At 28.0% G+C, this 26,446-nt stretch overlaps 1 protein-coding gene across 1 annotated transcript in view; it reads left to right on the forward strand.

Moving 5' to 3' along the window:
- Positions 1 to 17,885, forward strand: part of LOC111629807 — a 23,938-nt gene extending 6,053 nt beyond the window's left edge. The window contains exons 2-6 of the mRNA XM_023373719.1: positions 653 to 716; positions 11,260 to 11,383; positions 11,465 to 11,675; positions 16,941 to 17,077; positions 17,434 to 17,885. Coding sequence (XP_023229487.1) covers positions 653 to 716; positions 11,260 to 11,383; positions 11,465 to 11,675; positions 16,941 to 17,077; positions 17,434 to 17,592 — 695 coding nt within the window. The 3' untranslated portion in view covers positions 17,593 to 17,885. The remainder of the gene's footprint in view (positions 1 to 652; positions 717 to 11,259; positions 11,384 to 11,464; positions 11,676 to 16,940; positions 17,078 to 17,433) is intronic.
- Positions 17,886 to 26,446: the final 8,561 nt, after the last annotated feature.

The raw sequence follows: 26,446 nt of genomic DNA on the forward strand, positions 1-26,446 counted from the left end.
ATACTTTTCCTTTAACAGTAGAGTTGTGCCGGATTTATCTCAGTGGTGCGCAACTGTGGGTTGCGATCCCTCTGGGGGTTGCGAGAAAATTTTTTAAGGTCGCCAAATTCAAAGATATCTATTTGACAATAGAAATTGTAAGGCTTTTCTTCAACAAGTACAGGTAGCAGTAAAACAGTGAAATTATTTATAAAAATATAGTAAACTATCTGCAATTGCTTGCTTCGCTGGGTTGTTCGTACATTCATATGTAATATAGTAATATAGTTTTATATATATATATAAAAGATTGTTTCTCTTCCTCTACATAATCTTTCTCTGATTCGATGTGTTTCCCTATAATTTTCAAGTTGCTCTTCTGTCTGATTATTTCTGTTTTGTTGATAATATTCTTGTAGCAATGTTAGACATACTTCTCTTTCTTCCGTGGTTTCATTTGTCCACGCCATCTTTTGCCTTTGAGATATGATTTGAGACCGCAAAATTTCTTTCTTGCACTTTGGCTTTTTTTTTATTATTATTATTATTATTATTATTATTAACTTATTAACTTATTAATGAAATGTCTATTAGTTGAACCACATTAAAATGGAAATATTATGAAACTATGTAAGTTAATGATCTGTTTGAAAAAAGTTTTTTTTCTTTTTAGGTTTAGATTCTATGCAACAAGTAGAAAAGTGTAAAATTTCAAAAGCATCTGCTCCATCGAAAAGGTAATTGTAGTTTATTAAATAATAATCTTGTTTTGAATTTGGTGTAAACATTTTTCAACTTTAACCAAAAGAAATTTTGATTGTTATTTTTATTTTTATAATAATGGTGTTAATAAATTTATAATTTTATATTCATAAAGACTGTTGTTTAAATTTATTTTAATTTGTATTCATTTAAAAAAAATAATTTCAGTTATTTATCATAGATTAGGGGTCCCCAAACTTTTTATCCTGTCGATCCCTTTATAGAATATTTGTCTTCTTATCAACCTCCAGATTATGTATTTAACAAAAACATTAAATAATTTTTGCATTTCTGATGTTAAGCGATAAGGAGACCTGCATAACAACCCAACAAAAGAATTTATAGTTCCCATTTCTTATAAAATCCACCCAATAACATTAACAGAAAAAGGAGATGTTTTCCACTGATTTATAATCTTAAAAAATAATAAATGATGGATAGATGGAAATTTGCCTATAGTTCTTAAATTGTACGTGTCATAATACGTAAAATACACAATTATCTTTGAAAACATAGCATAACTTTTTATTAAAATAGTTGATATTAGTGGGATGGATGTGTCTGAAGAGAAACAGCAAGATTATTGATATTTGGTTGAAAATTGGTAAGTTTTAGTCGCAAATCACCACGGTTTTCCAAGTTCAATCTATTCCTCTGTTTTGTCAAAATTGCATTCGCGTGGCTAAAACCAGCTTCAACCATGTATGAAGTTGGGAATGCAAGTAAGAAAGGTTTGACTTCTGCTCTAAGCTTGGGATATTTAATGGCCGTATTGTTATTGCTCTAAAATTCACTGAGGTTTTTATTTTTAAACAACGCTTTAGTTTCGAGATCTACACATATTTCACTCAGTTCATCTCTTAAGCCAGGTTCACTACCTTCGTTATCTATTTTTACATCAAATAGATTAGTAAACCATTCGGGAACATGCATATTCTCTAAGTCTTCGAAATGTGCTTTAAAGTCTTCTCTTAATTTATCAAGATATTTAATATATATCTCCAAATCACAGTCGGAAATCTTTTCATTTTCTTTCTTTCATCTCCTCCCCGGTTCATATGGAGATTATATTTTCATTTCTTTTAGTATTTGCAAGTTTGAAAAATATTTAAAATCAGATTGCGCCAGAGAAAATTTAAATAGCTCCATTTTTACTTGAAAGGCCATTATGATTGTTCGAGCATGAACAATTGTAACATTTTTGCCTTGCAAATGCTTCTGTACTATATTAATGATTTTCAATATGTCACGATATTTTCTCTGTAAAGGACAAAATATCTACGTTTAGATATAAAATACTTAGAGTGACAACCCTACTAGAGTGTAACAGTGCAACGTATGTCTGTGTATAATGAACTAACATGTTTGTAACACTAGTACAGTTGCCAGATGCGTGAAAACAGAGCAACACATGCTTAAAGCCGCATAGGCTAAGGCAAAACTGAAGTTATAACTAGGGTAGTCAGTAATGTTGTTGATCATATCCATATTTTGAATTTTTATTGGAATGTTCTATTTTTTTCCTAGACAGTTTAATTGATCCTCTTTGGTATTAATCGACCCCTGGAGAACTTTTATCAACCCCTTGGGGTCAATATCAACCACTTTGGGGACACTTATCATAGATTTTTACATATTTTTTTATTTATATTTAATATGTATGTTAAGCCCAAAGATCAAAAACTCTCAGAAAAAATGACTGAATGCATTATGGCTTTACAGAAACAGCCACAACAAAAAATTTTGTATCTTGGGTTGCTTATAAAGAACTATGATGTGTTCTGGCAATTTAAAATTTGCCTTGATATGAAATTTGTGTTGGGACTGTTAAAAAGAATGACCACAATGTATTCTAATATCATCACCATAACACAATGCATTGTTGCAGAAACAACAAGAGGCAGTTTTATCTACAATGATCTTCTGTCTTAGCCTCACTGATGAATTCAAAAACAAGTCATTTGTTAGTTTTGATATGACATATCAAAACTATTAATAAGACCCAGATTTGTTCATTGGTGAACAGATCTAGGCTTTATTAATGGAGCATTAAAGAAGGCCCCTTGAGTTCTATCTCACAATGAATTTACAACTGCTGACAACAACTTTGTTGACATACATGATATGCCCTCAAGTTTACTCTCTCTTTAGTCAGTCTCAAATATAATATCTGAAAGGAAGCAGGACTTTGTAAGCTACAACTGTGAGAGGTAATGCATCAATAAAAACTGCAAATGTTGTTTGAAAGATATCAACTATGATTTTAAGTATCATTCTAACAGTTCCTGCAAAAATAATTGAGTTTTGCTGCTGTTAGTCATATTTAGTCATATATCTTAAATTCTGTGTGCTGTTACTGAATAAACAGGAAATAGCTATGATGCATTGTGGTCTATAGATAATGCAGGAATGTGTTGTAATTTTTTAATAATCCTAACACAAATTTCACATTACAATATTCTTTAAAATCCAGAAGTTCTGGCTCTTTGTATGCAGCAAGGGAAGACAATTTCTTGCTGTTTCTGTAAAGTCATAATGTATTCTAGTTGTTTTTGTTCATTGAGTATTTTTGGTCTTTGAGTCTGACATGTATATTAAATATAAATAATCTTTCGCATTGTCAGTCATATACTTATTTACAATATTCATAAGACTGATAAATTGGATATCTACAATATAGTAATCATGAACCTTTAATCTAACGAATCAATAAATTGAAAAAAAATTTTATTAGCCAAAAAAGAAAACACAAACAAAAGCACACTTAATGTAGATTATTGTAAATAATGGGAAGTACAACACTCATTTTTTTTATTATATATATAGTATACTATTATATTGTATTTAAATTTATGGGCTTATCATACATATGAGATACTATTATACTATTTAGACTATTTTATTTACATATCCCAAAATGCATTTCAGCATTACTTAGCCATCTTCAGTTGGACATAGGCCTCTAAAACATAGGAAATTGTTTTGAGACAATACAGAAATATAACATCAACATGCATACAAATATGTTTAAATAATTGACATCCAGTTAAAATATGGCATTTACAACTATTAAAAGCACATTAGGATTTGTGCCAATGACATTTAACCAAACTAAACCATCAATACATTTTAAAATCATGACAACATACCATTCTTTAAGTGTACAATACATGATAAAATAATGCACAACATTTAAAATGATCTTTCCATATAAGTATTATAATTCACAATATTTCATAATCTTGAGTTATAGTATATTCATGGATTTTTTCCCCCTTGGTGTTCCTGTATACACTGTAATAAGTGAATTCAAAAGGTGCCATTTGGGTGGTGTATTCTTCAATAAACCTCAAGAAACCATTATTTCTACCTAATTTTTTGAACACATTATTTTTATAGTAATATAATCTATGTACAGCATGACACCATTAGTGTAATTCAAAATCAATTTGTTTTTAGTTCTCAATTTCATTTAAACTAGGGTAATTTAATTTTTTAACTAATTTATGATATTTTTTCTTGTAATAAACACTGATTACTATTTTCATCATTATCCAATATGTTGTTATTATTTGTTAATGTTTTCCTAATTTTCCTTAATTTTTTCATTCTACATTTCTTATAATTAATCACTGATTTTTTTAAAAAACTTTTATTCTCAGTAATCTGTATATTGTGTTTTTGTATGCATCTAGTTATATATCTCAGTAATTGCAAAGTTCTCAATGTAATATATTTTCTTAAACAAGTCATGAAGTACCGTATGTCCATATCCATACTGAGTCTATTAATTTCTCTGTCTAATGTCTCAATGGATATAGACATATCAGAAATACAGTATACAATATTAAACCACTTCTTGCCTAATTATATCTATTAGTATAATAAATGAATATATATGTCTTGGCAAGAAGTGGTTTAATATTGTCATTTTTTTTTGTTAAAAATTTTGTTATGGACCACTAAAAGTGCTCATTTTTATATTTTGCAGTAAATAAAAACAAAATTTTAATATCAAAGACAGCTGTATTTCTCAATATTTATTAGTCATTAAAACAATTAGTGATTGTCCTGTACAATGCTTATTGTAATCATAGACATTGTTATTAGTCATTTAGGAATTAGCATTATTTATCAGTTTCAGTTACTATCTTTAGCTAAACTGTGTAAAAAGACAACTTAACTTAAAAAATTAAAGCTATATCAATTATAGTAAAATAATAGTGTGTAATATTTTTAAATGTAATAATAAAAAATTTTCCAATGATCCCAAACAATCCATAATAATAAATTGGCCTCAGATAAATGAAATAGTTTCATCAATCAGTTTTAATGCAAGCATTTCTGACCTGATTAATAGTAACTAGGTTTTGAATCAGCTTTTAAAAGATTCAGAAATTGATATACATTGACAGTCTTAATGTGACTAATGAGATACTATAAAATCTTTAACTATCAATTTGATTAGTATGATGATCAATATGATTTTCAATTTGAACCTTTATTTTGTATTTTAAAATTAAAATTTAGTTATCAAAATATCCAGTAGATAATAGTGACAATTAAAAGTATTAGCCAGTTTTTATGTAAATTAAGAATGTAATTAGTAGTAAATTAGTATATCTGAATTTGTGAAATATACATTTAACATTTCTCCATCTTATTATTCAGATAGACTATATCTGTATAATAAGATGGTGAAATGTTAAATGTATATTTCACAAACACAGATTAAATACATGTTTATCAATAAGCATTGTTTATCAATAAGCATTGTTGAAATTTTTCAGTTTGTGTTACATATATATTTAGTGTATAAACCATATTAAATTGAAGGCATCATAATAAATTCTGAATAAAAATACAAACTAAAGAAATAAAACAGTGGATTAGTTTATATAATAGAAAAGTTTGGTTTTATACATATCTACAGACTGCACTTCAAATCTGATAAGAAAACATTTCAGTATAAAATTTTCTTGCATTTCCACTAAACTGGAGGCAGTTTTATCTATTTTTCATTTTGATATTCTGTAATAATTTTTCTTTATTATTTTCCTTGTTTTGTAAGTATATATTAAAGAATAAACATATCAGATTTTTTAGTATCTAAATTATACATAGAATTTTTCTCATATTTTTAATTTGGGAGGAACATCAATGATTATCCTAATAATTTGATTTGAAAATTATTTCAGTGAAAAGATTGTTACATTAAATTTTCATATCTTCTGAGATTGTTATTTTTTTATATACTATTAAAGAATTTTAAAGTATATTATTATTTATTTTAATATAGTTTTTAAAATTTTCTTTAATGTAGTGTATTATTAAAAAGCTAAATTAAATTATTTCTATTAAAAACTTTTTTCAATACAATGACAATGTGTATAATTTAAGAGAAATATATTTGATATGCTTTCAAATGTTAATTCTTTTAAAATACATATTTCAAAAATCATTTTGTTTATAAGTTAAATGATATTGTATGTATGTATGATACAATATCATTCAACTTATTGTCAATAATCTCAGAATTGTGGACTCTGGAATGATTGATAAGAATTTAGGAGTGGCAAACAAGTTAGTAGGTTTTAATACATTTAATATTTTATGATAGTCATTAGCACATTTAATATATATTTAAATATATAATTTATAATATCAATGTAAGTAAAAATATTATTTTTAAAACTAAATTCAAATATTGTTGTAATTGTAAGAATAAGCATTTTTTATTATCAAATTTAAATATTAACATTTTTTATGAAGATTTTAAAATACTTTCAAATGGATATAGCAAATTATGTTTTGTATTTATTTACATATCTTGTTACTTTGCATTTATTTTAATCTAATAGGAAATTAAAATTAAAAACTTTGCAAGTTTTCCATTCATTTTATTCAATATTTTATTTTAAAAATGAATTTAAGTTCATAAGATTTTTTCTTGTTTTATTACTATAATAGATTAAATCTATTCTGTTCAAATTACATAATCCCAAATGTAATGAATTTATGATCTCATACATTTTGTACTTCATGGTCTATTCGAAGAAAGATGAACTTTTTAAGGTATTTATATATATACAGTAGAACCTCGATTATCCTGACTAATTGGGGATGAAGGTAGTCCAGATAAGGAAAAATTTGGATAATCGAAACAAATACTTTAATTAAAGTATTTGTCTTTTAATGATAATACAACACGTTTTCTTTTTGATGACATATCAGCAATATTAAAAGTAAATACTGTATTTAAATCGTGATCAAATTTTCAAGAAACAAACGTTCATATTTAATTTGGACTACTACTGACCAACGCTAACAGACTACCTATTGTTTAAAAGACCCTCTGGTGGCGCATGAAGACGGATTTTATAAAATAAAAATCAGTTGAAACTGCATTTTTATGAATAAAAATTTGACAAACTAATTATTGTTTTATGACAAGTAAAATTTTTTCGTCGCATTCGCGGCTTTTAAGTAATGCATAAACCTTCGAAACGCAAGGCCCTTCGGACCACGAGGCATAGGCGGTGGCCCATGTTGCCTATGCCTTACGCCACCCTTAATCATAGAAATGATGTAATTTGAAAATAAAATTTTTTTATAAATACGTATGTCAAGTTATATTTTTATTACGACGCAAAATATATTTAAGAGTTTACGGTCACTGTGCTGGGTGAGATGATGTTGAAACAAAAAAAATTATGCATTCCATCATGTACATAAACAGTATCATAATTCGCCAAGTGCAAATCAGCAAATTCGTAAAATTTTTATTTATTTTGAACAATCCGGATAATCGAAAATCCGGCTAATCGAGGTTCTACTGTATATATATATATGAGCAGTTAGTCTCATTGATGGATAAAACCATTTGATGTAATAATTGCCATGCTAATAACATCACTAGGCCTATAAATAAATTTTGAGGCCTAAGGTAATTGCATACATTTAAATGATAGAACTAGCCTGAACATGCAAGGTTTTGTTTGTTTACAATTACTTTCAACTATTGAAATTGGAACCAATAATATTACCATTTTGATTTTTTTTTTGTTTTTAAACTTTACAATGTAGGAATCTCTTATGTTAAAGTAACAGTCACATTCAGTTTAAAGTATTAATGATAAATTTCTGAGTAGATGGTAGTAAAATAAATCTTTTGTATTTTTTTTTTAAACATCAATTAAATGAATTTAAGGAAGCTCATCTGATGTTAAACAAGATTAAGTTAGTTTCCACTCCATTAAACAAAATTCAAAAAAAAATTCTTTACTTGTAATGCTTTGAATTTTGTTTTATATATAATTTTTATTATAAAAAATTCAATATGACTTGTCAATACATTGTTCTAATGAAGAGAGATGTACAGGAAAGTCATGCTCAAATATATCAAGGATATGAAATGCAAAATTCAAGTATTTTATATAGTGAAACTAATACCTATATGCAATTTCCAGCAAATAATTGTAATGCTCTGTTTTTGGCCACAATTTAGAGGCCCTCTTCAGGAAATAAACCAAAAAACAAAAAGAAGAGGGGTTCTAAATTGTGGCTAAAAACGTTAATCATTGCAGTTATTTGCTGGAAATCACACATAGGTGTTAACTGGAACTGTACAACAGTAAAACTTTTACATTTGCTGTAATTTATTTTTATTTAAGTGACAGTTTATGTTTGTTTTTGTTAGAATTATTTGCTTCTTTTATGGACACTCATTACTAAACTATGTATATAGTTTATATTTGAGTTTGTAATTCTTCTGATATGAAATGCATATTTTGTAGTACAGGTAACCCCCATATATAAGCAAGAAACGAGAAAATTATCATCCAGGCGTTAAACAACTTACAAGTATCGCTATAAACTACTAGCGCTTATCTATTGATTGGCATGAGGTCCAATATCTTTCACTTTTAACCCCATATAACACGGCACTTCTATAGCATGGATTCACTCTAACACAGTTCGAGAATTGGAAACATCCCTGTATAACACGGTGCTTTTATAGCACAGGTTCACTCTAACACAGTTTGGGAATTGGGTAAAACCCTTGTACAACATGAAATGTAATAAAGGGTGCGTTCTTTTATACCTCCGCGTAACTCCATGCGAGCATTCTAATTGTTTTCATGGCTACTTTGAATGCTCTTTCAACAAATAATCCATTTAATGGTTAAATTTTACAATTGGGACCCTTCTTTTGCCTCTAAAAGCTCATTTTAAAATTATAGATTCCTCCATCACAATACTATCGATAGTGTGGGCGCTGCCATTTTTCTTTCACTGTCATTCCTAAATGCCTACAAACAGCAGCGCACTCCGTTGCAGAGCGACCACTATTAACAAACACACCCAAAAACTGTTACCAGTTGATGATGTTCATGCTGAGATCATCATATAGGATGAATAATCCTCTGGTAAAATATTTACTTAAATAATAAATAAGTATTTTACCTATGGAAAAAATGAATAATGAATCTAATTTACATAAGGATTTAACAACGTGTTTTTTAATTTTTGGAACCTAACTCCCTTTTCGCACTAGTTCTTTGTTTCTTATAACACAGCAATTTTTTGGAACGTAACTCCCGTGTTATATGGGGTTACCTGTATAAGAAAATGCTGTAGTTCTAAACTAAACTAAACAGTAGGATTAAGTTGTATGACATTATAAAGAGTTTTAAAATCTAAAAATATTTTTAGTTAAGAATGTCAGTTGTATAGAAGGTTAGAGTCATTTATATGCAAAAAACCACACACAAGAAAGTGTAACAGCTACAACTGCAGCACCTCCAGGTTAGGACTGACACCATCTTTTGACTTTTGGCTCACAGAAACATTTCAATAAATGCATGAGTGGTTGCATATGGAAGAACTTACAGTAAGAGATAGAGGAGAAAGTTGAGAGACAGAGAATCTGGAAGTGATTCACTCTAAACTGGTCAACAGTTAAACAAATGTTTATTTTCACCAAATATAAATTTGGAAAAATTACACTTTCCTATGGACAAAGTCTAAAAGTGTCATCCTTCCTTTTTGTCCCTTTGTATATCAACAGGAAATAACAAATCTTGTGGCAGAGTTTAAACCTTTATCTGGAGGCTACTTCTCTGCCTTGTAATGCAAAATATTACAAATTATCCTCTGGCAGCAGGAAAAAAACACTTATAAAAATTATACATTTAAAATAAAATTCAATAAAATTTACTGCCAGGACAACAATTATAAATTTAAAAACATTACAAAGTTTCCTATGGGCGAATGCTAAAATTTTATTAAATGTTATTTTAAATGTATAATTTACCAAATGTAGTCTATTAATTTACAATTATATTTAAATCTATCTCACTCACTTATCTCTGTGTGAGAGTTTACAAATAGTACACGTGCTGATAAATACCTGTGATGTAGTTCTGATATTCGATGATCTCCCAGTGAGTCTTTCCCTGGAGGAAAATCTCTACTCCAAAATCAAAAAGAGGAAGTCGTCATAATAGTGTTCATTAATCCAGTCATAGCTTTGGACATATTGTCTCTTGAAAGTATAGTTAAACAGTTCCAACTTGTAGGGGTTGGTCAAAAGTAATCAAAAAGTTGATGTAATCAGGCTCTCTTGAGTGGAGCAGTGAAGGATCGGCAGGCAGGAGTCTGAAGGGGCCAGTGGCAATGGAGCACTGTTGTAAATGATCACAACTTAATGAACGGACAAACTCCATGACTTCACATTCTCTTTTTATTTGGGGTCTCACCCCTCTCCATCCTTATACCCAAATTTAGTGAAATTTTTTGGAGAGCTGGATGACTGTCCAATCCCCGATTTTTTACTATATTTCCTTAGATGAGTAGGTTTTATTGGAAGATGTCATTTACGAAGGAAATGTTATCATAGAGAAAATCTTGTGAACTACTTTGGTTATATTTGCCATCTCAGACTTAAATGATTTTTTTCAAACAAATATTAAATAACTAATTTACAGATGTACAAAAATGATAGTTTAGAGTCCAGAACTCTCACAAAAGCATTGAAATAAATTCAGGCCATAAAAAGGGGGTTCACTAAACATTGTCACTAGATAGAATGTCATTATATAAAATAAAAACCTGTCTGTAATGTTTACAGAATTATAACAACCAATGACCCGCTCAGGGGGACCAAGGAGCCTGGCACTCTCCAAAGAAAAAGAAAACAAACTAGAAAACTTTTCAGAAATCTTTTTCTAATTAGAATTTTTTTTTATTTACATTGTGTCATGTCTTCTATTTCTATACTACTAATGAATTGGCAGTTACAGAAGATACATTTTTTTTACATTTTATTGAATTTGCATTAAAAATTTTTTATCCATTCAACTCAGCTCCCTCAAGATTAAATCCTGAGTGTGCCACTGATAAAAACATTCTAATTAATTTTAAGTTTTTATTTTCCTTTATTTTTAATGATTAAAATATATATTTATTAAATTTTGTAATTAAAATTTATAATTTGAACATAAATATTTATTTCAGAGATTCGGTTGTATTTCTTAGTCTAAAACCTAGTCAGTTATATGAAACATGTGTAGTTAAATCGAAGCCATATTTATATGAAGATATGTCATTATCATCAATAAAAGCACAACAAAATTCTGCAGTAAGTATCATTGATATTTTAGTTGATAGATGTAACAAGTTATATTTAACATTTTAAATTTATCTTTATATTTTATTCTAGAATATTACATTTAACAGTAAAACGTTTGAGAAAAGCAACTCTGATCTAAAAAAAGATGAACAAATAAATAATCACCTAACTGAAAAAATAGGTACCGTTTCAGATGGATTAGTAAATGTTACTAATCTAATGCTGTGGAGCTATAACAGTTTGAAAGATTCTTCTACGAGCTCCTTAAGAAAATCTCTCAGCCACTGTGTATCATGTAATGGTAATTGAAAGTTTATTTTAGCAATTTTTGTTTGTTTAAAAACTACAATAAAATATGGTTTTTATATGTAACTTATATTCATTTATTATAAATAGTTTAGTGTTAATTTTATATAAAATTATCAGGTAATCAAATAATAATGAAAACTGTATGGGCTTGCTTTAACAAGAACTTGCAGAAAGGTTTCATGTTAGTGATGAAACTATTAATTTGAAATTAATTGCCTAGGAAAAATCTGGAAGCATCCCATTTATAGTTTGTATTGTGACTAAGAGCAACAAATTCCAATGCTTACAATCTGTTTGCCACTTTTCATGCTTCAAGAATCAGTCATTTTTGGCCAAGTTGTTAAATGTGCAATGAAAAAATGGATTATCTATAGGACTACTAACTATCCATATGATTGGTTATTTATTACCCAATGATAGGTTCATTGGATAATAAATAACCAATAATATGGATGCTTACTAGTCCTATAAATAATTCATTTTTTATACTACAAACACCAAAGCCAGGATCCACAACAGAAAATTTTGTCTGTAATCAGTGGTGATATTCGAAATATTTAACAAAGGGTTCGCTAACAGAAAATTTTTCCTTAACAATTATTTTCACTCAAATGGTGCATTAGCAACATTAGTGCAAAAACTGACTTTAAGATACCCATATAAATAAAAAAAGATATATATTACTGATGATAAAACTGACATAACTACGCGGTAAGTCACGAACACCGACAAACAAAATGGAAGTTTTGGTTAGAAATAAAATATTTTTTCTTGCGATATATCTAATAATAGACAGATGTCATCGTCTCTCGAAATACAATATCTTTTTTATTTTGGTGTCGATAGCCCGACACGTGTTCCGCAGCCATCTTGTATTTTCTTGTGTGCGCGGGATTGTGGGATCTTTCTTATGACTGGATCTCGTTTCGAGAACTCTCTTGAGTTGATCGCGATTGAACTTCGTTTAGTAGTATTACAGAGTATAATATGTATATATTTTTATTATAATATTTAAATATTTAATTAATATATTTTTTAAAAGAAACAAAACCACTGAGAAATGTTACATGTGTTTAAGAAGGTTCGGAAAACTTTGAAAATATTAACAACGGGTTCGGCCGAACCGGTGCGAACCCGCAGAATATCACCACTGTCTGTAATGGACTATAACTAATATCATCCATTATAGGATTTTTGCTACCATTCAAACAATCACTGCAGAAATCTTGACAGATTTCAAAACACAGCCTGCACTTATTCATTGAAAAGATATTTTGCTTCTTCAGGATAATGCTCTTCCTCATAAAATTGATTTGATCCATGACAAGTTCCAAAGCCATGTTTAGAGAAATATTGTCTGTCTTCCATATTCTCTAGATCAGTGTTTCTCAAACTATGGGTCACAACCCAATATTGGGTCACGTTAAAATGATACCAACTTTTACAGAAATACTTGTAATACTGATATATTTTCTAAGAACTAATAGATGCATCTGTTAAGTACTGAAACTTAACAAGTTTTTTTATTACTAAATTACAATAATAATTATAAGAAAGTTAAGATTATAGAATGCATATTTATGAAATTGATTTCTTTTTTCTATTTCAAATAACATTAAAATAGAAAATCATTATATGTAATTTGGTAGTCATAAAGCCATTTAAGTTGCAATGGTTTTGAAAATTTTTCTTGGTTTATTCAAACTTTTAGGTTTATTGTCATACAAAACAATAAACTGTAAAAAATAAATAATGGATGAATTTTGAAAGTGGATCAGTAAATAATTCTTTCATGTATGTATATAAAAAGTGAAATTGACAAAATCTTACAATTTGAAAAGTAGTTTTTAAAAAAGGATTCATTAAGTTTAGAAAAAAACTTATTTTACTTTGAAAAATAATAGACTCCTGAATAATTTTGAAACAGTCTGTTTTGTTTACAACTGTCAGTCTTACACTTTTTAATAATAAAATGTCAATAGTAGTAATAATAACTGAAATTGAAGTAAGTTATTTGTTACAAATTGAAATTTGCCTGGACTCCTCTTAATAGAAATGTACTTGATGTTACATTTCACACACAGAAGTTACATTAATAATGCATATTTATTTTGTTATATAATATACAGTGACTCCAGTTTACCAGTTTTTAAAAATTTTATATTATAAACATTTGGATCGCAGAACCATTACAAACATATTGGGTCACATGAGCAAAAAGTTTGAGAAATGCTGCTCTAGGTATCATACCATCCAATTATCTTTTTGACATTGATAATAGTGGGAGTTGGTAAATTCTTTTATGATGAAACAAACTGCCGTTGAATTTGATTGCACAAGGTTAACTCAAAACTAGGATAGCTTTATTATGATTTTATTTTACGAATGCATTTCAGACGAACATAGTCATCTGAGAATATAAATTCAAAGTGAAAACCATGAAATACATAAGTACTGTATGATATTTTCCATTATTACTCACTTTAAATAAAAAGAAAAGTAAGAACAATCTTTTTTTTCCCAAATTTCAGTACAAAATATAATAATAATAAAACCATTGTATAAATACTATTTTTTAAAATAACTGCACAAGTGTAGTTTGGCAGCCTGTTCTAAAAAGACTAATCATTATATAATGACAATAGTAACAATTTTTAACAACCTTTATTAGATAGATTTACTTGCTGCAATGCTGATAGTATACTTTCTCAAAGCATGTTTTCTAACAACTGGTATTAAAATCAACTCTCAGTGAGGTTTTTAAGAAACCCCATGATACATCATTGCTTTTCCTTTTTTATAATAAAAATATATTTTGTTTGTTTGGATGGTTATCACTTCTTATGAGGATCAGAACATGATCCGTGTCTTGCAGAGATGACAAGAAAAATCACCTTTTGTACATAAAGAAAAGGAACTATAACTTAAAGAGTAAAATAATAATAAAATTAGCTTGTGCTGTTTGCATGTCTAAAGTAAAAGGGAATAACATGGTTTATTTGCATGTAATATAAAACATGAAAGATTACAAAACTTGTTTTCTGTTTGGCTCTGAAAGAGAAAACAAGGCATACCAGGAGAAAATTTAATTACATAACAAAATATAGAAAACTTGTAGTTAATGCAGTTTGACTTAGGAAGATTTTATTGTATTTATGTAATTGCAATGAGAGGTATACAAAAATGAATTTAAAATATTTTTTTTCTTAATTTTTTGGTATAAAGTTTTCTTTACACTTGACAATTTGTTTGCAATTAAAAGTGAATTAATATATTAAATTATATTAAAGAAAATTACAAAATATATTAATTTATAAAATGAGAAAGTTAGGCATACTGAATGAAATGAATAATAACGAGTAATTTTAATGATAATAACAGATTTCATCATGATACTCATTTTAGAATACAAGATCTGATCAAAAAGTATCTGACCTGAGATCTGGAAAAAAACATCTAAAAATCAATTTAATTCTAACATTAGTTATTTTAAAAATAGGACCCAACTGAGTTCATATATTTCTCTCAGCAATGCTTCCATTGTTGGAAGCATTTTTAAAATTCATTTATTGGGATATCCATCAGGTATTTTGTTGCATTAGTCTTGATCTCTGCATTCTGAAATCTCTTCTCTGAGTGGCATCTTATGCTCAGAAAAGAGCCAAATGTCAGACAGAGCCAGAGTTCCTTATCTGGGGGTAAGGAGGCTGTTGAATCGTGCAATACTACGTTTTGCAAGGAATGTCCAGATGAGATACATTATGTGGACTGGAGCATTGTCTGATGAAATGAACTAGTCATCAAACTGCCAGAACTCTAATCTCTTGCACTTAACAGCATCTTGTAGGTGATGTGAAACAGTAATATACTACCCTACTGCTTCATGTCACACTTTATCCATGAGGTGCAAGTATGATGAACTATGTAGTCCTCATGGTTGAAAAAAAAAAGGTCAACATGACCTTTGCATTGCTATGTGATTGCCATGCCTTCTTTAGCTGTGGAGACCATGGTGTTTTCCATTGGGATGAGTGTGCCTTTGTGTTGGAGTCAGATCTATAGATCCAGTTTTCATCTCTGTTTATTTTCTCACAAAATCAGGATACATTATGTTCCATGATTTTCACTTCATCACTAATGTGAGAATAACGGCATAAATATGCAACTATCATGGCTGCCTGATAGTGACCGTAGGATAGGAGATGCCTGCCAAAATTCACATACATGCAGTAATATCAAAGGTCAAATGATGAGTGTCTCCCCTCCAGCTTGCAAATACAGTGGTACCTTGGTATACGTCTGCTTTAGAATATGTCCAATTCGGAATACATCCTGTTTGGATGAAACAAAGTTTGCTCGGTATATGACTTAATTCAATTATATCTATGAACAAGTAGCACTATTAGTGTACTAGACCAGACTAGACGTTCGCGGTGCCACGGTTTATAACTTTGTTAAATTTCTTTTGATTTTAATTTGTAAGTAAAATTTTATTATTTTTATTAATCATGAATTGCAAAAAGGCAAATGAAAAGCAACAGAAAACTAAAAAAAATTACTAGAATCACAATGGAACTGAAAAAAGAGATTGTTGAGAAATATGAAGGTGGCACGCATGTTCGAGATTTAACTGTTGCATACGTATTCCGAGAATGACGATATTGACAATCGTGAAAAATAAATCTGCTAATGTTTAAATCTTTATTAAATCTGCTAACGTTGTGAAAGGGGTTAAATCAATTTGATAACAGAGATCGAAGACATTAGATCATGTTGAGAAATTGCTTTTGCTTTGGATAACTGAAAAACACTGTGCTGGCAACAGCGTATCAGAAGCAATTATTTGTGAGAAAGCTAAAAAGATATATGCTGATCTCATGAAAAATCAAGCAGGAACTAGCAAGGAAAGCAAGGTGTTTAAAGCCAGCCATTTTTTTTTTACATGAGAATGGATTAATCATTTTTACATTACTTCTTATGGGAAAGGTTGGTTTGGTATACATCCTATTCAGTATAAGTTCAAACATCAGGAACGGATTAAGGTCATATACCAAGGTTCCACTGTACTTGCAAAGAAAAAAAATAAGGTCAGATATTTTTTCATAACACCTTGTATACAGATAATTTGAAGATAACAGTATTTTTATTCTGGATATCTTTTCTTAAATTATCTAATTAAATAAATTTTAATTGCAGTGTACTTTTATAGGCATTACTTTGCAGTTTCATTTATCTTTTAACATGCAAATTTATTTAGATCTAAATCTATCATCATCAAGTAACCAAAGTGTGGCAGAAGAAAATTATGTAAAGAAATCTCAAAGCCTTCCACTTTGGGGTCTGCAATCGAGACCTGCTTCTACTGGTGATGAAATGGAAGAACTGTTTTCTAAGGTAATTTGATTGGGTTTATAATTTGATAAAATATTCAACATTAGGAAGTAACTATATATCTAATATTAGAATAACATCATGGTTTTCTTTGAAGAACTCAAAAGATTTATGCTGAAATGTTTTTGGGATGTGTCATCCTATCATCAACAATTTAAGTCAATATAAATTTAAATTACTGGTAATGGGATAACATACCAAAAGTTGTTTAGTGTAAATAATTTTTTTTTCTAAGGTTAAATTATCATTTAAGATTCAATGAAATATAATTTCGTATCAATATATCTATAACTGAAAGTTAATATTGTGCATTTAGAATTTTAATAATTTTTTATATATTATAAATATATTTTTTCTAGTTGAATTTTACAAAGAAAAGAAGAAATAGAATGCGAAATGATAGTGCAGCCGCAATTGCTCTGAATAAAAGTAGGAGCAGTTTATTTCAGATAGATGACAAGGATCTTTTAGTAGACAATGAAGTAGTGGTTGTATATGATGAACGTACAGCTTTGTGATCAGCAGTGCCTTCTTATTTATATTAAAGCTTGGCACTTAATAATATCAATAAAGGTCCACAATAACTTACTTAATAATTGTGCATGTTTTTTGATACAATTGTGTTAAAAATATATATTTTTAGAAAATCCTGTTTGCAAAGAGATATTTTTTTGCAATTTGAACAAAATATAATTGGTCTTGCTAAACATTCCACTATCTTTTTGTATATAAATTATTATTTTATTTAAAGTGTAAGTGTTCATAACTTACTTTTAAGATATAACATAGCATAAAATTAATATATTCATAATTTTTACTGTACATATATTAAAATAAAAATATTTTTTTATCTATGTATACAAAAAACACAATAATAAAACTATCAATACATAGATTATGTAGGCTATTTAAAAACATTACAAAGTTTCCTATGGGCGAATGCTAAAATTTTATTAAATGTTATTTTAAATGTATAATTTACCAAATGTAGTCTATTAATTTACAATTATATTTAAATCTATCTCACTCACTTATCTCTGTGTGAGAGTTTACAAATAGTACACGTGCTGATAAATACCTGTGATGTAGTTCTGATATTCGATGATCTCCCAGTGAGTCTTTCCCTGGAGGAAAATCTCTACTCCAAAATCAAAAAGAGGAAGTCGTCATAATAGTGTTCATTAATCCAGTCATAGCTTTGGACATATTGTCTCTTGAAAGTATAGTTAAACAGTTCCAACTTGTAGGGGTTGGTCAAAAGTAATCAAAAAGTTGATGTAATCAGGCTCTCTTGAGTGGAGCAGTGAAGGATCGGCAGGCAGGAGTCTGAAGGGGCCAGTGGCAATGGAGCACTGTTGTAAATGATCACAACTTAATGAACGGACAAACTCCATGACTTCACATTCTCTTTTTATTTGGGGTCTCACCCCTCTCCATCCTTATACCCAAATTTAGTGAAATTTTTTGGAGAGCTGGATGACTGTCCAATCCCCGATTTTTTACTATATTTCCTTAGATGAGTAGGTTTTATTGGAAGATGTCATTTACGAAGGAAATGTTATCATAGAGAAAATCTTGTGAACTACTTTGGTTATATTTGCCATCTCAGACTTAAATGATTTTTTTCAAACAAATATTAAATAACTAATTTACAGATGTACAAAAATGATAGTTTAGAGTCCAGAACTCTCACAAAAGCATTGAAATAAATTCAGGCCATAAAAAGGGGGTTCACTAAACATTGTCACTAGATAGAATGTCATTATATAAAATAAAAACCTGTCTGTAATTTTTACAGAATTATAACAACCAATGACCCGCTCAGGGGGACCAAGGAGCCTGGCACTCTCCAAAGAAAAAGAAAACAAACTAGAAAACTTTTCAGAAATCTTTTTCTAATTAGAATTTTTTTTTATTTACATTGTGTCATGTCTTCTATTTCTATACTACTAATGAATTGGCAGTTACAGAAGATACATTTTTTTTACATTTTATTGAATTTGCATTAAAAATTTTTTATCCATTCAACTCAGCTCCCTCAAGATTAAATCCTGAGTGTGCCACTGATAAAAACATTCTAATTAATTTTAAGTTTTTATTTTCCTTTATTTTTAATGATTAAAATATATATTTATTAAATTTTGTAATTAAAATTTATAATTTGANCTACTTTGAATGCTCTTTCAACAAATAATCCATTTAATGGTTAAATTTTACAATTGGGACCCTTCTTTTGCCTCTAAAAGCTCATTTTAAAATTATAGATTCCTCCATCACAATACTATCGATAGTGTGGGCGCTGCCATTTTTCTTTCACTGTCATTCCTAAATGCCTACAAACAGCAGCGCACTCCGTTGCAGAGCGACCACTATTAACAAACACACCCAAAAACTGTTACCAGTTGATGATGTTCATGCTGAGATCATCATATAGGATGAATAATCCTCTGGTAAAATATTTACTTAAATAATAAATAAGTATTTTACCTATGGAAAAAATGAATAATGAATCTAATTTACATAAGGATTTAACAACGTGTTTTTTAATTTTTGGAACCTAACTCCCTTTTCGCACTAGTTCTTTGTTTCTTATAACACAGCAATTTTTTGGAACGTAACTCCCGTGTTATATGGGGTTACCTGTATAAGAAAATGCTGTAGTTCTAAACTAAACTAAACAGTAGGATTAAGTTGTATGACATTATAAAGAGTTTTAAAATCTAAAAATATTTTTAGTTAAGAATGTCAGTTGTATAGAAGGTTAGAGTCATTTATATGCAAAAAACCACACACAAGAAAGTGTAACAGCTACAACTGCAGCACCTCCAGGTTAGGACTGACACCATCTTTTGACTTTTGGCTCACAGAAACATTTCAATAAATGCATGAGTGGTTGCATATGGAAGAACTTACAGTAAGAGATAGAGGAGAAAGTTGAGAGACAGAGAATCTGGAAGTGATTCACTCTAAACTGGTCAACAGTTAAACAAATGTTTATTTTCACCAAATATAAATTTGGAAAAATTACACTTTCCTATGGACAAAGTCTAAAAGTGTCATCCTTCCTTTTTGTCCCTTTGTATATCAACAGGAAATAACAAATCTTGTGGCAGAGTTTAAACCTTTATCTGGAGGCTACTTCTCTGCCTTGTAATGCAAAATATTACAAATTATCCTCTGGCAGCAGGAAAAAAACACTTATAAAAATTATACATTTAAAATAAAATTCAATAAAATTTACTGCCAGGACAACAATTATAAATTTAAAAACATTACAAAGTTTCCTATGGGCGAATGCTAAAATTTTATTAAATGTTATTTTAAATGTATAATTTACCAAATGTAGTCTATTAATTTACAATTATATTTAAATCTATCTCACTCACTTATCTCTGTGTGAGAGTTTACAAATAGTACACGTGCTGATAAATACCTGTGATGTAGTTCTGATATTCGATGATCTCCCAGTGAGTCTTTCCCTGGAGGAAAATCTCTACTCCAAAATCAAAAAGAGGAAGTCGTCATAATAGTGTTCATTAATCCAGTCATAGCTTTGGACATATTGTCTCTTGAAAGTATAGTTAAACAGTTCCAACTTGTAGGGGTTGGTCAAAAGTAATCAAAAAGTTGATGTAATCAGGCTCTCTTGAGTGGAGCAGTGAAGGATCGGCAGGCAGGAGTCTGAAGGGGCCAGTGGCAATGGAGCACTGTTGTAAATGATCACAACTTAATGAACGGACAAACTCCATGACTTCACATTCTCTTTTTATTTGGGGTCTCACCCCTCTCCATCCTTATACCCAAATTTAGTGAAATTTTTTGGAGAGCTGGATGACTGTCCAATCCCCGATTTTTTACTATATTTCCTTAGATGAGTAGGTTTTATTGGAAGATGTCATTTACGAAGGAAATGTTATCATAGAGAAAATCTTGTGAACTACTTTGGTTATATTTGCCATCTCAGACTTAAATGATTTTTTTCAAACAAATATTAAATAACTAATTTACAGATGTACAAAAATGATAGTTTAGAGTCCAGAACTCTCACAAAAGCATTGAAATAAATTCAGGCCATAAAAAGGGGGTTCACTAAACATTGTCACTAGATAGAATGTCATTATATAAAATAAAAACCTGTCTGTAATTTTTACAGAATTATAACAACCAATGACCCGCTCAGGGGGACCAAGGAGCCTGGCACTCTCCAAAGAAAAAGAAAACAAACTAGAAAACTTTTCAGAAATCTTTTTCTAATTAGAATTTTTTTTTATTTACATTGTGTCATGTCTTCTATTTCTATACTACTAATGAATTGGCAGTTACAGAAGATACATTTTTTTTACATTTTATTGAATTTGCATTAAAAATTTTTTATCCATTCAACTCAGCTCCCTCAAGATTAAATCCTGAGTGTGCCACTGATAAAAACATTCTAATTAATTTTAAGTTTTTATTTTCCTTTATTTTTAATGATTAAAATATATATTTATTAAATTTTGTAATTAAAATTTATAATTTGANTAGTATCATCAATGATAAATACATACTCAATTGAATTTAACTCAATTTTTTTTTTTTTGTTAACAATTTCTATATTAAAGACAACAATGGATTTATTTTTAAAAATAGATAATCTAAATTAAATTTTTATGGCACTTGCAATTATTTTGTGTAGATACAGAAATTAGCACCTTTAAGTCTATAAACATTTATTTTTACTTTTTTGGTATAAAACAAAATTTGATATACTTCAAAACAGAAAAAAATAACTATTTGGCATTTAGTTGTCTTAAAGGAAGGCTGGATTTTTATTCAAATCATGTTAATGGATTTGTAATCTTTAGCTTAAATGTAATAACAAAATATGTGAGAATAATAGGAAATGAGAAATGATATGTGAAAGAGCTTTAGCTGAAATTGTAGTTTTTTTATGTACAGGGTGGCCATAATTAAAGTTTCCCTACTTAAAGCACACTGTAGTTATGACCAGTAAGCAGATTGACACCAAAATTTGTATACAGACTATGCAAAGGATGTAGAAAAGGATTTTACAAGAAAAAATTTAGTTCAAAAATTTTCACTAGGGGGAACTTTACATGAAATTCACAAAACAAAACACCACATGATTTCTGGTTGGGAGACTATATAAGTAATAAACTTTTAATGGATCATATTACATGGTGCTTGTGAAAGCATCAATGGAAAGTAGTTGCAGCCAACCTGTTCAGGCATTGAGCACTGTTCATCACCTACAAATTTTACATGTGAATGAGGCTCACATAGAGAAACATTCCTTATATTAGTAAACAACCTCTGAAGAAGACATGTCCCTTGCAGAATGAATAAATGCATTTTCATTGTTTTTGTTGCTTTGTTTTGTATATTTTTTATAAAGCACTCCCTAGCAGAAGTTGTTTTTATTTTATTTTATTTTATTTTTTTTTGGTCAATCTAATCTACTTAAGGGTTACAGCTACAGATTGCTCTAAATAGGGAAACTTTAATTATTTCCACTCTGCACATGCGTGCACGTGGCCTTTGTGTGTGTGTGTGTGTGTGTGTGTTCATTAGTCACTTGACATTCATAGAAACTTTATATTCTTTGAGACAAAGTATATACCAAAAATTGTTAAAAACAAATGACTATCATTTATTTAATTTGATACTTATTAGTATACAAGTAAGTTTTTGAATATTATAAAACTTACAATTGTAAATATTTCTATTAAATATTAAAATTAATTTTCTAGATTTTGTTTTATAATTCATAAACAAATAGATAAATAATCTGATATTTATTCATTTTAAATCTCAACTTTTAATATATTGAAATTTTTGAAGAATAGAATTTACTAACTGTATATATAAATTTACTTTCATTAAAAAAATTTCTTAACAATTTATTACTGAATAAAAATTATTTTACTGTATAATGAAATTTAAATGAGTTTCCACTTCTTACATAAAATATTTGTGTAAATAAAATAAACTGATTAACATCTAGTAAAAGTTAGATTTTACAACAAAATTTAAATTGCAATACTGTTTTTCTCATGTTTGGGTTGAAAGTATATTAATTTCAATAAATTAATTTTATTTTAAATCTTTGATAACAGTACATTAGACTTAAATTTAATATGATTTTTATAGTTTAGATTAAAATGACCAATTATTCTTGATTACTCTGAACAGTCTTGAAATTCATATTGGTTTAAAACATGGAATTATGGTCTTAAGTAAAAGGCAATGCTTAAACTTTTATGTAACAATAATGTAATATCCTGTTTTGGTGCAATCAGTTAAATTTTTACCAAATTTTTCCTAATTGACACTTGCTTAACTGTTTTTTTGTATGATGACAAAAATATAAATTTCTCATTTCCTCAGTTCTTAATTACTAACTGATTAGCCACTAGTTTCATATTTATGGATATTTTGTTGTTTATCTTTTGTTAATGATGTATGATAAAAATGATCAGTTTTAAGTGCATGATGTGTGATAAAAATGATCAATTTTACGTGCATGATGTGACAATGAAAAACTGAACTTGCATTACACGGAAATAAAATTTTGATATAAAATTTTTTAATTCAACTAAATTTTTAAGTTTTTTTTAATTATCTTTTTAAAACATTTCTCAAATCTGAAATTAATGTATATAAACAAAGGAGAAATAATTTCTATAAAATTCATAGCTCTACTTGAATTATTTATTACAATTAAAATTGAATTGAAAAGAATTTAATTATTATTAAGTTACAACAAGAATTTTATCCTTGTTATAACTTTAGTGTGATAACATGCTGAAATGGTTAAGGAAAAAATTCCAATTGATATTATGTTGATTTTATATAAATTGTTTTTATTATTTTATTAACAAAAAAAAAACAAAAAGAAAAAGGATTGCAAAATCCTACAATTTATATAATAAATGATCAAAACAAGTTTTTCGTTTTATATTGAAATTTTAATTTTTCTGAATAATGAATTTGTCTTTATATATATATATATATATAAATTNTATATATTTTTAGAAAATCCTGTTTGCAAAGAGATATTTTTTTGCAATTTGAACAAAATATAATTGGTCTTGCTAAACATTCCACTATCTTTTTGTATATAAATTATTATTTTATTTAAAGTGTAAGTGTTCATAACTTACTTTTAAGATATAACATAGCATAAAATTAATATATTCATAATTTTTACTGTACATATATTAAAATAAAAATATTTAATTATTGTGAAAACTATAAAATTGCATTAGAAATAAATTATGATACTCTTATTTATATCCTTAAAATATTTGTTAATAAATTATTCATATAACCAAATAATTTGTGTACAGTGCATATGAAATTGATCTGAATCTATTTTATTTAAATTCAGTAATTTTAAGATATTTTTAATGGATTAAAATTGAAAAGACTTAAAAATAAAATTATATAAAATATTAAAATAGTTATCAAATGTATTAAATCATGAAATTGTTCTAAAAATGTATTTCAAACTTAAAAATAAATTCATTCTAGTATCATCAATGATAAATACATACTCAATTGAATTTAACTCAATTTTTTTTTTTTTGTTAACAATTTCTATATTAAAGACAACAATGGATTTATTTTTAAAAATAGATAATCTAAATTAAATTTTTATGGCACTTGCAATTATTTTGTGTAGATACAGAAATTAGCACCTTTAAGTCTATAAACATTTATTTTTACTTTTTTGGTATAAAACAAAATTTGATATACTTCAAAACAGAAAAAAATAACTATTTGGCATTTAGTTGTCTTAAAGGAAGGCTGGATTTTTATTCAAATCATGTTAATGGATTTGTAATCTTTAGCTTAAATGTAATAACAAAATATGTGAGAATAATAGGAAATGAGAAATGATATGTGAAAGAGCTTTAGCTGAAATTGTAGTTTTTTTATGTACAGGGTGGCCATAATTAAAGTTTCCCTACTTAAAGCACACTGTAGTTATGACCAGTAAGCAGATTGACACCAAAATTTGTATACAGACTATGCAAAGGATGTAGAAAAGGATTTTACAAGAAAAAATTTAGTTCAAAAATTTTCACTAGGGGGAACTTTACATGAAATTCACAAAACAAAACACCACATGATTTCTGGTTGGGAGACTATATAAGTAATAAACTTTTAATGGATCATATTACATGGTGCTTGTGAAAGCATCAATGGAAAGTAGTTGCAGCCAACCTGTTCAGGCATTGAGCACTGTTCATCACCTACAAATTTTACATGTGAATGAGGCTCACATAGAGAAACATTCCTTATATTAGTAAACAACCTCTGAAGAAGACATGTCCCTTGCAGAATGAATAAATGCATTTTCATTGTTTTTGTTGCTTTGTTTTGTATATTTTTTATAAAGCACTCCCTAGCAGAAGTAATTTTTATTTTATTTTATTTTATTTTTTTTTGGTCAATCTAATCTACTTAAGGGTTACAGCTACAGATTGCTCTAAATAGGGAAACTTTAATTATTTCCACTCTGCACATGCGTGCACGTGGCCTTTGTGTGTGTGTGTGTGTGTGTGTGTTCATTAGTCACTTGACATTCATAGAAACTTTATATTCTTTGAGACAAAGTATATACCAAAAATTGTTAAAAACAAATGACTATCATTTATTTAATTTGATACTTATTAGTATACAAGTAAGTTTTTGAATATTATAAAACTTACAATTGTAAATATTTCTATTAAATATTAAAATTAATTTTCTAGATTTTGTTTTATAATTCATAAACAAATAGATAAATAATCTGATATTTATTCATTTTAAATCTCAACTTTTAATATATTGAAATTTTTGAAGAATAGAATTTACTAACTGTATATATAAATTTACTTTCATTAAAAAAATTTCTTAACAATTTATTACTGAATAAAAATTATTTTACTGTATAATGAAATTTAAATGAGTTTCCACTTCTTACATAAAATATTTGTGTAAATAAAATAAACTGATTAACATCTAGTAAAAGTTAGATTTTACAACAAAATTTAAATTGCAATACTGTTTTTCTCATGTTTGGGTTGAAAGTATATTAATTTCAATAAATTAATTTTATTTTAAATCTTTGATAACAGTACATTAGACTTAAATTTAATATGATTTTTATAGTTTAGATTAAAATGACCAATTATTCTTGATTACTCTGAACAGTCTTGAAATTCATATTGGTTTAAAACATGGAATTATGGTCTTAAGTAAAAGGCAATGCTTAAACTTTTATGTAACAATAATGTAATATCCTGTTTTGGTGCAATCAGTTAAATTTTTACCAAATTTTTCCTAATTGACACTTGCTTAACTGTTTTTTTGTATGATGACAAA

This window comes from Centruroides sculpturatus, unplaced genomic scaffold, assembly GCF_000671375.1.
Source record: "Centruroides sculpturatus isolate CEXI.00-Female unplaced genomic scaffold, Cexi_2.0 scaffold446, whole genome shotgun sequence".
NCBI lineage: Eukaryota > Metazoa > Arthropoda > Arachnida > Scorpiones > Buthidae > Centruroides > Centruroides sculpturatus.